Consider the following 14,589-nt stretch of genomic DNA (forward strand, 5'->3'; position numbering starts at 1 on the left):
CGCTCACTACCCCCCATCACATAGTGCTCACTGCTCCCATTACATAGTGCTCCATATGAGAAAATGGCCGAAGATTTGCCCCCCATTACATAGCGCTCACTGCCCCCCATTACATAGCGCTCACTGCCCCCCATCACATAGTGCTCACTACCCCCATTACATAGCGCTCACTACCCCCATTACATAGCGCTCACTGCCCCCCATTACATAGCGCTCACTGCCCCCCATTACATAGCGCTCACCGCCCCCCATCACATAGTGCTCACTACCCCCCATCACATAGCGTTCACTGCCCCCTCTACATACCGCTTACATGCCCCACTACATATCGCTCACTGCCACACTATATATAGCTCACTGCCCCCACTACGTAGCACTCACTGCCCCCCATTACATATCGCTCACTGCCCCCCATTACATACCGCTCACTGCCCCCACTACATACCGCTCACTGCCCCCTCTACATACCGCTCACATGCCCCATTACATACTGCTCACTGCCCCCACTACATACTGCTCACTGCCCCCACTACATACTGCTCACTGCCCCCCACTACATACTGCTCACTGCCCCCATTACATATCGCTCACTGCCCCCACTATATAGCGTTCACTGCCCCCATTACATATCACTCACTGCCCCCACTATATAGCACTCACTGCCCCCATCACATAGCGCTCACCGCCCCCCATCACATAGCGCTCACCGCCCCCCATCACATAGCGCTCATCGCCCCCCATCACATAGCGCTCACCGCCCCCCATCACATAGCGCTCATTGCCCGCCATCACATAGCGCTCATCGCCCCCCATCACATAGCACTCACCGCTCCCCATCACATAGTGCTCACCGCCCCTCATCACATATCGCTCACCGCTCCCCATTACATAGCGCTCATTGCCCTCCATCACATAGTGCTCACTGCCCCCATTACATAGTGCTCATTGCCCTCCATTACATAGTGCTCACTGCTCCCACTACACAGCGCTCACTACCCCCATTACATATCACTCACTGTCCCCCATCACATATCGCTCACTACCCCTATTACATAGCGCTCACTGCCCCCCATTACATAGCGCTCACTGCCCCCCATTACATAGCGCTCACTGCCCCCCATCACATAGTGCTCACTACCCCCATTACATAGCGCTCAGTACCCCCATTACATAGCGCTCACTGCCCCCCATTACATAGCGCTCACTGCCCTCCATTACATAGCGCTCACCGCCCCCCATCACATAGCGCTCACCACCCCCCATCACATAGCGCTCACTGCCCCCCATCACATAGCGCTCACTACCCCCATCACATAGCGCTCACTGCCCCCCTTCACATAGCGCTCACTACCCCCCATCACATAGTGCTCACTGCTCCCATTACATAGTGCTCCATATGAGAAAATGGCCGAAGATTTGTTTTTGCCCAATCTGCACAGAACAAATGAACATGCAGATTCACAGGACGAATAGCTATACAATTTTTTAATAACTGTTATCACCATCCGGAAATCCTTCCTGAGAAATGCCATGCAGACACCACCGGAGGGCATGGAGACAGGAAGTGGCTACTGAGAAGCTGCATGAGGATGCAACAAAAAACAAAAGAAAAAAGAAAATAAAAAAGATGAAAAGGATTTTATTTCTCATGAGAATAATTTATGGTATACAGAGCAGAGAGCAAACGCAGTGTCCTTGGATTTACATGGACTTTCAGTGCTGGATCTGTGCTAGACTCACCTCCTAAGAGTCCCGCTCCTTCTTGGCTTTGCCCAGAGATGTCACTATCTGGGGTCTGGACATTGTCCATATACTTCAGCTCAGCGGCATCTCTCTTCTCTTCCTCAGCCTTCTGGAATCCTGCAGAGGGAAGACATGGAAGGTGTCAGGGTGACCTACAGATTGTTTTATCAAAGTTTTGTAAACAAAGCCCTTCAAATGTAGGATGGTGGGAGAGCGGTACGTCTGTGAAGGTTCCAGGTCATAGTTACTACAAATCAGCTGGGAACTGCTCACTGCCCCCCATTACATACCACTCACTGCCCCCCATTAAATACCGCTCACTGTCCCCCATTATATAGTGCTCACTGCCCCCACAACATACTGCTCACTGCCCCCACCACATACTGCTCACTGCCCCCCATTATATAGTGCTCACTGCCCCCACCACATACTGCTCACTGCCCCCACCACACAGTGCTCACTGCCCCCCATTATATAGTGCTCACCGCCCCCCATTATATAGTGCTCATTGCCCTCACTACATAGTGCTCACTGCCCCCCATTACATAGCGCTCACTGCCCCCCATTATATAGTGCTCACTGCACCCCATTATATAGTGCTCACTGCCCCCCATTATATAGTGCTCACTGCCCCCATTATATAGTGCTCACTGCCCCCCATTACATAGCGCTCACTGCCCACCATTGCATACCGCTCACTGCCCACCATTACATAGTGCTCACTGCCCCCCATTACATAGTGCTCCCTGCCCCCTCTACATACTGCTCATTTCCCCCCATTACATAGTGCTCCCTGCCCCAACTACATAGCGTTCACTGCCCCCCATTACATAGCGTTCACTGCCCCTCATTACATAGCGTTCACTGCCCCCCATTACATAGCGCTCACTGCCCCCCATTATATAGTGCTCACTGCACCCCATTATATAGTGCTCACTGCCCCCATTATATAGTGCTCCCTGCCCCCACTACATACTACTCATTTCCCCCCATTACATAGCGCTCACTGCCCCCCATTACATAGTGCTCACTGCCCCCCATTACATAGTGCTCACTGCACGCCACTACATACCGCTGCCCCCCTACATACCGCTCCCCATTATATAGTGCTCACTGCCCCCACTACATATCGCTCATTGTCCTCACCACATGCTGCTCACTGCCCCTCATTACAGAGCGCTCACTGCCCCCCATTACATAGCGCTCACTGCCCCCCATTATATAGTGCTCACTGCACCCCATTATATAGTGCTCACTGCCCCCATTATATAGTGCTCCCTGCCCCCACTACATACTACTCATTTCCCCCCATTACATAGCGCTCACTGCCCCCCATTACATAGTGCTCACTGCCCCCCATTACATAGTGCTCACTGCACGCCACTACATACCGCTGCCCCCCTACATACCGCTCCCCATTATATAGTGCTCACTGCCCCCACTACATATCGCTCATTGTCCTCACCACATGCTGCTCACTGCCCCTCATTACAGAGCGCTCACTGCCCCCCATTACATACTGCTCACTGCCCCCCATTGCATAGCACTCATTGCCCCCCCATTACATAGCGCTCACTGTCCTCACTACGTACTGCTCACTGCCCCACAACGTAGCACTCACTGCCCCCCCATTAAATAACACTCACTGCTCCTCATTACATAGCGCTCACTGCCCCCAATTACATATTGCTCACTGCCCCCACTACAATTCGCTCACTGCCCCCACTGCATAGCACTCACTGCCACACTATATTTCGCTCACTGCCCCCATTACATACCACTCACATGCAAAATTACATATCGCTCACTGCCCCCATTACATATCGCTCACTGCCCCCATTACATACTGCTCACTGCCCCCACTACATACTGCTCACTGCCCCCATTACATATCGCTCACTGCCCCCCATTACATACTGCTCACTGCCCCCACTACATACTGCTCCCACTAAATATAACTCACTGTCCCCACTACATAACGCTCACTGCCTCCACTATATACTGCTAACTAACTGTACCACCATTACATACTGCTCACTGACTGCGCCGCTACTATTTACTGTTCACTGACCGCCCCGCCCATATACTGTATACTGCTCACTGACCGCCCTGCCCATATACTGTATACTGCTCACTGACCGCCCTGCCCATATACTGTATACTGCTCACTGACCGCCCCGCTCATATACTGTATACTGCTCACTGACCGCCCCGCCCATATACTGTATACTGCTCACTGACCGCCCTGCCCATATACTGTATACTGCTCACTGACCGCCCCGCTCATATACTGTATACTGCTCACTGACCGCCCCGCCCATATACTGTATACTGCTCACTGACCGCCCTGCCCATATATTGTATACTGCTCACTGACCGCCCTGCCCATATACTGTATACTGCTCACTGACTGCCCTGCCCATATACTGTATACTGCTCACTGACCGCCCTGCTCATATACTGTATACTGCTCACTGACCACCCTGCCCATATACTGTATACTGCTCACTGACCGCCCCGCCCATATACTGTATACTGCTCACTGACCGCCCTGCTCATATACTGTATACTGCTCACTGACCACCCTGCTCATATACTGTATACTGCTCACTGACTGCCCTGCCCATATACTGTATACTGCTCACTGACCGCCCTGCCCATATACTGTATACTGATCACTGACCGCCCCGCCCATATACTGTATACTGATCACTGACCGCCCCGCCCATATATTGTATACTGATCACTGACCACCCTGCCCATATACTGTATACTGCTCACTGACCGCCCTGCTCATATACTGTATACTGATCACTGACCGCCCTGCCCATATACTGTATACTGCTCACTGACCGCCCTGCCCATATACTGTATACTGCTCACTGACCGCCCTGCTCATATACTGTATACTGCTCACTGACCGCCCCGCCCATATACTGTATACTGCTCACTGACCACCCTGCCCATATACTGTATACTGCTCACTGACCGCCCCGCCCATATACTGTATACTGATCACTGACCGCCCTGCTCATATACTGTATACTGCTCACTGACCGCCCCGCCCATATACTGTATACTGATCACTGACCGCCCCGCCCATATATTGTATACTGATCACTGACCGCCCTGCCCATATACTGTATACTGATCACTGACCGCCCCGCTCATATACTGTATACTGATCACTGACCGCCCCGCCCATATACTGTATACTGCTCACTGACCGCCCTGCCCATATACTGTATACTGCTCACTGACCGCCCTGCCCATATACTGTATACTGCTCACTGACCACCCTGCTCATATACTGTATACTGATCACTGACCACCCTGCCCATATACTGTATACTGCTCACTGACCACCCTGCTCATATACTGTATACTGATCACTGACCGCCCCGCTCATATACTGTATACTGATCACTGACCGCCCCGCCCATATACTGTATACTGCTCACTGACCGCCCTGCCCATATACTGTATACTGCTCACTGACCACCCTGCTCATATACTGTATACTGCTCACTGACCACCCTGCTCATATACTGTATACTGCTCACTGACCGCCCCGCCCATATATTGTATACTGATCACTGACCACCCTGCCCATATACTGTATACTGATCACTGACCACCCTGCTCATATACTGTATACTGATCACTGACCGCCCCGCCCATATACTGTATACTGCTCACTGACCGCCCTGCCCATATACTGTATACTGCTCACTGACCGCCCTGCCCATATACTGTATACTGCTCACTGACCGCCCCGCCCATATACTGTATACTGCTCACTGACCGCCCCGCCCATATACTGTATACTGCTCACTGACCGCCCCGCCCATATACTGTATACTGCTCACTGACCGCCCTGCCCATATACTGTATACTGCTCACTGACCGCCCCGCCCATATACTGTATACTGCTCACTGACCGCCCTGCCCATATACTGTATACTGCTCACTGACCGTCCCGCCCATATACTGTATACTGCTCACTGACCACCCTGCCCATATACTGTATACTGCTCACTGACCGCCCTGCCCATATACTGTATACTGCTCACTGACCGCCCTGCCCATATACTGTATACTGCTCACTGACCGCCCTGCCCATATACTGTATACTGATCACTGACCGCCCCGCCCATATACTGTATACTGATCACTGACCACCCTGCCCATATACTGTATACTGATCACTGACCGCCCTGCCCATATACTGTATACTGATCACTGACCGCCCTGCCCATATACTGTATACTGCTCACTGACCACCCTGCCCATATACTGTATACTGATCACTGACCGCCCTGCCCATATACTGTATACTGATCACTGACCGCCCCGCCCATATACTGTATACTGCTCACTGACCGCCCCGCCCATATACTGTATACTGCTCACTGACCACCCTGCCCATATACTGTATACTGATCACTGACCACCCTGCTCATATACTGTATACTGCTCACTGACCGCCCCGCCCATATACTGTATACTGATTACTGACCGCCCTGCCCATATACTGTATACTGCTCACTGACCGCCCCGCCCATATACTGTATACTGCTCACTGACCACCCTGCCCATATACTGTATACTGATCACTGACCACCCTGCTCATATACTGTATACTGCTCACTGACCGCCCCGCCCATATACTGTATACTGATTACTGACCGCCCCGCCCATATACTGTATACTGATCACTGACCACCCTGCCCATATACTGTATACTGATCACTGACCACCCTGCTCATATACTGTATACTGCTCACTGACCGCCCCGCCCATATACTGTATACTGATTACTGACCGCCCTGCCCATATACTGTATACTGCTCACTGACCGCCCTGCCCATATACTGTATACTGATCACTGACCGCCCTGCCCATATACTGTATACTGCTCACTGACCGCCCCGCTCATATACTGTATACTGCTCACTGACCGCCCCGCCCATATACTGTATACTGCTCACTGACCGCCCTGCTCATATACTGTATACTGCTCACTGACCGCCCCACCCATATACTGTATACTGATCACTGACCGCCCTGCTCATATACTGTATACTGCTCACTGACCGCCCTGCCCATATACTGTATAGTGCTCACTGACCGCCCCGCTCATATACTGTATACTGATCACTGACCGCCCTGCCCATATACTGTATACTGATCACTGACCGCCCTGCCCATATACTGTATACTGATCACTGACCGCCCTGCCCATATACTGTATACTGATCACTGACCGCCCTGCCCATATACTGTATACTGATCACTGACCGCCCTGCCCATATACTGTATACTGATCACTGACCGCCCTGCCCATATACTGTATACTGCTCACTGACCGCCCTGCCACTACATATTGCACATTATCCTGCCACCGAATACTCTCCCGGTACTGCCTTGTCAATGGAATGTCAATGCCCTGGAATCCCGCAGAGGGAAGGCATGGACGGTATGAGGGTGTGCTAGAGATTCATGAAACACTTTTTTTTTTCAAATAAAGCACTTCAATCTAGGATGGTAGGGCAGCTTTTTGCCTGTGAAGGTTTCATGTCTCGGTACAGCCAGTAGTAGTTTGCCATATTCGGGTGGAAATGTTCTGTTTCTCTGCTCAGGTGTCTTCCTCAGCTCTGATCAGTGGCAGGTCCATACCATGAATGGAGGAAATACTCTAATATCTAACAGACCAAATCCCGTGTGAAATTTAACAAAAAAAAAAAGAAAGCAACAAAGAGGCTGTGTAGGTGTGAAAAACCCTGAAAATAAACATATTACACATAAATCTTAAAAAGAAAAACACCTCAAATATTGAATGAAAAGAGGAAAAGCCAACGGAGACACAAACATATAATTCAACCTACAGTAACTTGATGACATATCCAGCAAATGTTATAAAAAGGTAATTCATACAGGTGAAACTCGAAAAATTAGAATTTGGTGCAAAAGTTCATTTATTTCAGTGCAGCAACTTAAAAGGTGAAACTAATATATGAGACTCATTCCATGAAAAGCAAGATAGTTCCAGCCGTGATTTGTCATCATTGTGATGATTATGGCTTACAGCTCATGAAAACCCCAAATCCACAATCTCAGAAAATGAGAATATTCCATGCAATCAATAAAACACGGATTGTACATAGAACAATATCGCACCTCTGAAAAGTAGAAGCTGTATATGTACTCAGTACTTGGTTTGGGTCCCTTTTGCAGCAATTACTGCCTCAATGCGGCGTGGCATGGAATCTATCAGCCTGTGGCACTGCTGAGGTGTTATGGAAGACCAGGATGCTTCAATAGCGGCCTTCAGCTCTTCTGCATTGTTCGGTCTCATGTCTCTCATCTTTCTCTTGGCAATGCCCCATAGATTCTCTATGGGGTTCAGGTCAGGCGAGTTTGCTGGCCAATCAAGCACAGTAATCCCACGGTCATTGAACCAGGTTTTGGTGCTTTTGGCAGTGTGGGCGGAGCCAAGTCCTGCTGGAAAATGAAGTCAGCATCCCCATAAAGCTCGTCTGCGGAAGGAAGCATGAAGTGCTCCAAAATCTCCTGGTAGACGGCTGCGGTGACCCTGGACTTAATGAAGCACAGTGGACCAACACCAGCAGATGACATGGCTCCCCAAATCAACACAGACTGTGGAAACTTCACACTGGACTTCAAGCATCTTGCAGTGTGTGTCTCTCCATTCTTCCTCCATACTCGGGGTCCTTGTGCCTCTCCATTCTTCCTCCATACTCGGGGTCCTTGGGCCTCTCCATTCTTCCTCCATACTCGGGCTCCTTGTGTCTCTCCATTCTTCCTCCATACTCGGGGTCCTTGGGCCTCTCCATTCTTCCTCCATACTCGGGGTCCTTGGGCCTCTCCATTCTTCCTCCATACTCGGGGTCCTTGGGCCTCTCCATTCTTCCTCCATACTCGGGGTCCTTGGGCCTCTCCATTCTTCCTCCATACGCGGGGTCCTTGTGCCTCTCCATTCTTCCTCGATACTCGGGGTCCTTGTGCCTCTCCATTTTTCCTCCATACTCGGGGTCCTTGTGCCTCTCCATTCTTCCTCCATACTCGGGGTCCTTGTGCCTCTCCATTCTTCCTCCATACTCGGGGTCCTTGGGCCTCTCCATTCTTCCTCCATACTCGGGGTCATTGGGCCTCTCCATTCTTCCTCCATACTCGGGGTCCTTGGGCCTCTCCATTCTTCCTCCATACTCGGGGTCCTTGGGCCTCTCCATTCTTCCTCCATACTCGGGGTCCTTGGGCCTCTCCATTCTTCCTCCATACTCGGGGTCCTTGGGCCTCTCCATTCTTCCTCCATACTCGGGGTCCTTGGGCCTCTCCATTCTTCCTCCATACTCGGGGTCCTTGGTCCTCTCCATTCTTCCTCCATACTCGGGGTTCTTGTGCCTCTACATTCTTCCTCCATACTCGGGGTCCTTGTGCCTCTCCATTCTTCCTCCATACTCGGGGTCCTTGTGCCTCTCCATTCTTCCTCCATACTCGGGGTCCTTGGGCCTCTCCATTCTTCCTCCATACTCGGGGTCCTTGGGCCTCTCCATTCTTCCTCCATACTCGGGGTCCTTGGGCCTCTCCATTCTTCCTCCATACTCGGGGTCCTTGGGCCTCTCCATTCTTCCTCCATACTCGGGGTCCTTGGTTTCCAAATGAGATGCAAAAGTTGCTCTCATCAGAAAAGAGGACTTTGGACCACTGAGCACCAGACCAGGTCTGTTTTTCTTTAGCCCAGGTAAGACGCTTCTGACGTTGTTTGTTGTTCAGGATCGGCTTGACAAGAGGAATACGACATTTGAAGCCCATGTCCAGGATCCGTCTGTGTGTGGTGGTTCTTGATGCACTGACTCCAGCCTCAGTCCACTCCTTGTGAAAGTCCCCAACACTTTTGAATGGCCTTTTCCTGACAATCCTCTCCAGGCTGCGGTCATCCCTGCTGCTTGTGCACCTTTTTCTTCCACACTTTTCCCTTCCACATAACTTTCTATTAATGTGCTTTGATACAGCACTTTGGGAACATCCAACTTCTTCTGCAATTCCCTTTTGAGGCTTTCCCTCCTTATGGAGGGTGTCAGTGATGGTGTCAGGTCAGCAGTCTTTCCCATGATTGTGATTCCTACTGAACCAGACTGGGAGACCATTTAAGGCTCAGGACCCTTTGCAGGTGTTATGGCTGAATGAGCTGATTAGAGTGGGACACTTTGAGCCGAGATTATTCCACCTTTTCACAATATTCTCATTTTCTGAGATTGTGGATTTGGGGTTTTCATGAGCTGTAAGCCATAATCATCACAATGATGACAAATCACGGCTTGAACTATCTTGCTTTGCATGGAATGAGTCTATCTCATGTATTAGTGTCACCTTTTAAGTTGCTGCACTGAAATCAATGAATGAATGAATGAATGAATGCACCAGATTCTCATTTTTCCAGTTTCACCTGTACACTACTATGACCAATGGGCGCCCCTAGATACAGTTAGGTCCATATACAGTGCAGGAAATGTGTATTTGCTCCCCCCTGATGGTGAATGTTCGCCCCTCACACAGAAATGATCGGTCTAACAATGGAATGTTCTCCCCTCACACAGAAATGATCGGTCTAACAATGGAATGTTCGGTGTAACACTGAGAGACAGAATACAACAACAAATTCAGCAGAAATGCGTCTAACAAATGATGACGGATCTGCATGTTCATGAGGGAAAGAAGGATTTGATCCCCTTCACAAAACATAACTTAGTACTTGGTGGCAAATCCCTTGTTGGCAATCACAGAGGTCGGACGTTTCCTGGAGTTGGCCCCCAGGTTCGCACACATCTCAGAAGGGATTTTGGCCCACTCCTCTTGGCAGATCCTCTCCAAGTCATTAAGGTTTGGTGGCTGACATTTGGCAACTCGAACTTTCAGCTTCCTCCACAGATTTTCAATCGGATGAAGGTGTGGAGACTGGCTAGGCCACTCCAGGACCTTAATTTGCTTCTTCTTGAGCCGCTCCTTTGTTGCCTTGGCGTGTGTTTTGGGTCATTGTCACCTTGAGAGAGATCTTGCATGGTGCACCAGACCTAGGGAGACTGACACTTGTTTTGTGTTTCTTCCATTTGTGAATGATTGCACCAACTGTTGTCACCTTCTCACCAAGCTGCTTGGCCATAGTTTGGTAGCCCAGTCCAGCCTTGTGTAGGTCTACCATCTTGTCCCTGACATCCTTGGACAGCTCTTTGGTCTTTGCCATGGTGGAGAGTTTGGAATCTGATGGTTTGATTGCTCCTGTGGACAGTTGTCTTTTATACAGGTAACACAATGAGATTAGCAGCACTCCCTTTAAGAGACTGCTACTAATCTCAGCTTGTTACCTGTATGAGAGACACCTGGGAGCCAGAAATCCTGCTGAATGATAGGGGATCAAATCCTTCTTTCCCTCATGAACATGCAGATCCGTCATCATTTGTTAGACACATTTCTGCTGAATTTGTTGTTGTATTCTGTCTCTCAGTGTTACACCGAACATTCCATTGTTAGACCGATCATTTCTGTGTGAGGGGCAAACATTCCATTGTTAGACCGATCATTTCTGTGTGAGGGGCGAACATTCCATTGTTAGACCGACCATTTCTGTGTGAGGGGCGAACATTCCATTGTTAGACCGATCATTTCTGTGTGAGGGGCGAACATTCCATTGTTAGACCGATCATTTCTGTGTGAGGGGCGAACATTCCATTGTTAGACCGATCGTTTCTGTGTGAGGGGCGAACATTCCATTGTTAGACCGATCATTTCTGTGTGAGGGGCGAACATTCCATTGTTAGACCGACCATTTCTGTGTGAGGGGCGAACATTCCATTGTTAGACCGATCATTTCTGTGTGAGGGGCGAACATTCCATCGTTAGACCGATCATTTCTGTGTGAGGGGCGAACATTCCATTGTTAGACCGATCGTTTCTGTGTGAGGGGCGAACATTCCATTGTTAGACCGATCATTTCTGTGTGAGGGGCGAACATTCCATTGTTAGACCGATCATTTCTGTGTGAGGGGCGAACATTCAGCATCAGCAGGGGAGCAAATACACATTTCCTTCACTGTATATTTGGACACAGGCACAATTTTAGTTTTTTTTTCAGGTATTTACCAAAATATATTCCCTCTATATTTCTATGATGGATATGGGCGGACAGTGGACACTCCCAGGTGTAATTAGAGGGTATGTACATGCAGATTGGAGGAAGGGTTTAGGAATTACAGCTCTTAAGAGTAGCCATCCCCACCTTTTTCAAGGGACCAAAAGTTATTGGACAGTTGAATCAAAAGCTGTTTCATGGCCAAGTGTGGGCTACTCCTTCGTTATTTCTTCATCAATGAAGCAGGTAAAAGGTCTGGAGTGGATTCTAAGTGCGGGATTTGTATTTGGTATCTATCGCTGTGATCCTACATCATGCGTTGCAAGTGAAACAGGCCATTGGAAGGCTTCAAAAATGCAACAATGTATAACACTGAATTAAATGTTGGCGTCACTAGGAGGCGATCTCTGCTTTCCATAGAGAACAATACAGCATTTATCAGGAGAGAATGAAGCTCAAGAGAAGAAATACTAAAAAAAAGAAAAAGGTAAGATAAATCCAGTCACCAGCAATGTGAACAATTCCATCAAAAGCTCTCTTTTTACAATCATCTACTTTCTGTAAAAAAAAAAAAGAAAAAAACAACAAAAACCACAACATCTGTAGGGTGATGGTGAAGTCCATCATGCGTTGTCCTTCAGGTATACTGACCTTCTGTAGGTATTTCATCCCTGTACCCATCACGCATGTAGACACTTTCTGTATCAGGCCGCGTTATGTCAGACCGGTGGATATCTTTCCTAGAGCCACGGGCAATATTGGGTGTCGGCTCATCAGGATCTCTCTTGCACTTCTTAAACTTCCAGAATCCTGCAGAGGGAAGATGTTTAGGATGTAAGAGTTCGATGTAGAGGTACAGTAGGAGGTATCTAAATGAAGAACATCAAGTCAGTCTGGCATGGCCTAACTAGTATGTTGAGTAGGCAGGATGCAGAAGACATGTAAAATCCGTGGCACCGCACACGCCGCCATCTATCCTCCAATACACGGATGAGTTTGTACATGGACATGCGCAAGTAACCGCCATTGGCATTGAGAAGAAATTGCAAAAATGGATACGTGTTTCAAAACACCCCTGTGAGAAGACAAGTCAGCCAAATCGTTTCACAGAGAAGGTGAAGTAGATCTAGAACAACCAGAAGCTCTAGGATTCCTCCAGAAGTTTGGGGGGTTTCCTTGATTGGTGGTTGACTGACCTAGTTCTAGGGTCAACGTCATACTCCAGCTTCCTCAATGTCCTGTGGTCAGCTGTTCTCCCCTCCATGCCCTGAAATTATCATTACCTTCTACTCTATGCCCCCACTTCACAACCAGTTGCCATTCTACCCCCTATATTCCAACCAGCCCATATATTGTGACAGTACGATGCCCCGTCCTCTTGGATCAGAAAGTCCTGGCTTGTGTCCTGGGCCTGAGAATTGGGATTATACTTATCAGAATATTTTATTCGCCCCTCCAGAGGATTCCCCCCCCCCTCCCCCTGTCTGTCGGTGAACTTATGGTGAGTACAAAGGGACATATGCAGGCCATAGATGGGTCAAAAATCGGCCGATTTTTCGGCCGAAAATAAAATCGGCCGATTTTCGGATCGTTAGTGGGCTAAATGTTCGGCCGTTTTTCGGTATTTTGGCAGATTTTTTTTATCGGTAAAGTTGGAAAAAAAACGGCCGATTTTGCCGATCGCCCGATTTTCGTGGCAATGATGGGCAAATCGGCCGATCCTTTACCGATAAAAAAAATCTGCGCATGAGCAGTGACCTGCAAGAGGAAGAAAAAAAAGAAGAAGAAAAAAGAAGAAGAGGATGAAGAAGAGGAAGAGGATGAAGAAGAGGAAGGAGGAGAAGGGGAAGAGAAGAAGAGGATGAAGAAGAAGAAGAGGATGGAGAAGAAGAGGATGAAGAAGAAGAAGAAGAATAGGATGAAGAAGAAGAAGCAGAATAGGATGAAGAAGAAGAGGATGAAGAAGAGGATGAAGAAGAAGAGGGTGAAGAAGAGGATGAAGAAGAAGAGGATGAAGAAGAGGAAGAAGAGGATGAAGAAGAAGAAGAGGAAGAAGAAGAAGAGGATGAAGAAGATGAAGAAGAGGAAGAAGAAGAAGAAGAAGAGGATGAAGAAGAGGATGAAGAAGAAGATGAAGAAGAAGAAGAAGAAGAGGAAGAATAAGAGGATGAAGAAGAGGATGAAGAAAAAGAAGAAGAAGAGGATGAAGAAGAAGAGGATGAAGAAGAGGATGAAGAAAAAGAAGAAGAAGAGGATGAAGGAGAAGAAGAAGAAGAGGATGAAGAAGAGGATGAAGAAGAAGAAGCAGAAGAAGAGGATGAAGAAGAGGATGAAGAAAAAAGAAGAAGAGGATGAAGAAGAAGAGGATGAAGAAGAGGAAGAAGAAGAAGAGGATGAAGAAGAGGAATTCCAGTCCGGCAAAAAGTGTCCCTGCAGAGAGCTCCGCTATTTCTTTGACAGTTCCTTGACATTTATAGCGGTTGCAACATTGTATCTATTTGTTTCCGAATAAAAACATCTGTATCCTAAATGGATACAAATACATTGTTGCAACCGCTACAAATGTCAAGGAACTGTCAAAGAAATAGCGGAGCTCTCTGCAGGGACACTTTTTGCCAGCTGTAGACGGGATGAAAATCGGCCGATTTCTTTTACCGTTGCTGGAAACGGCGGCCGCTTGAACGACCGATTTTTCG

General features: G+C 48.7%; 1 protein-coding gene across 1 annotated transcript in view; it reads right to left on the reverse strand.

The window, feature by feature from the left end:
* The window catches only part of LOC149432654 (uncharacterized), a gene marked incomplete at its 5' end in the record, with an annotated part of 98,067 nt that overhangs the window by 25,396 nt on the left and 58,082 nt on the right, over positions 1-14,589 (reverse strand). The window contains 2 exons of the mRNA XM_089665088.1: positions 1,741-1,860; positions 12,545-12,703. Of these exons, the coding sequence (XP_089521214.1) occupies positions 1,741-1,860; positions 12,545-12,703 (279 nt within the window). The remainder of the gene's footprint in view (positions 1-1,740; positions 1,861-12,544; positions 12,704-14,589) is intronic.

The sequence above is a fragment of the Staurois parvus genome, unplaced genomic scaffold (genome assembly GCF_062004578.1).
Source record: "Staurois parvus isolate SC_StPar_1 unplaced genomic scaffold, SC_StPar_1.0 ptg002121l, whole genome shotgun sequence".
In the NCBI taxonomy this organism is placed as follows: Eukaryota; Metazoa; Chordata; class Amphibia; order Anura; family Ranidae; genus Staurois; species Staurois parvus.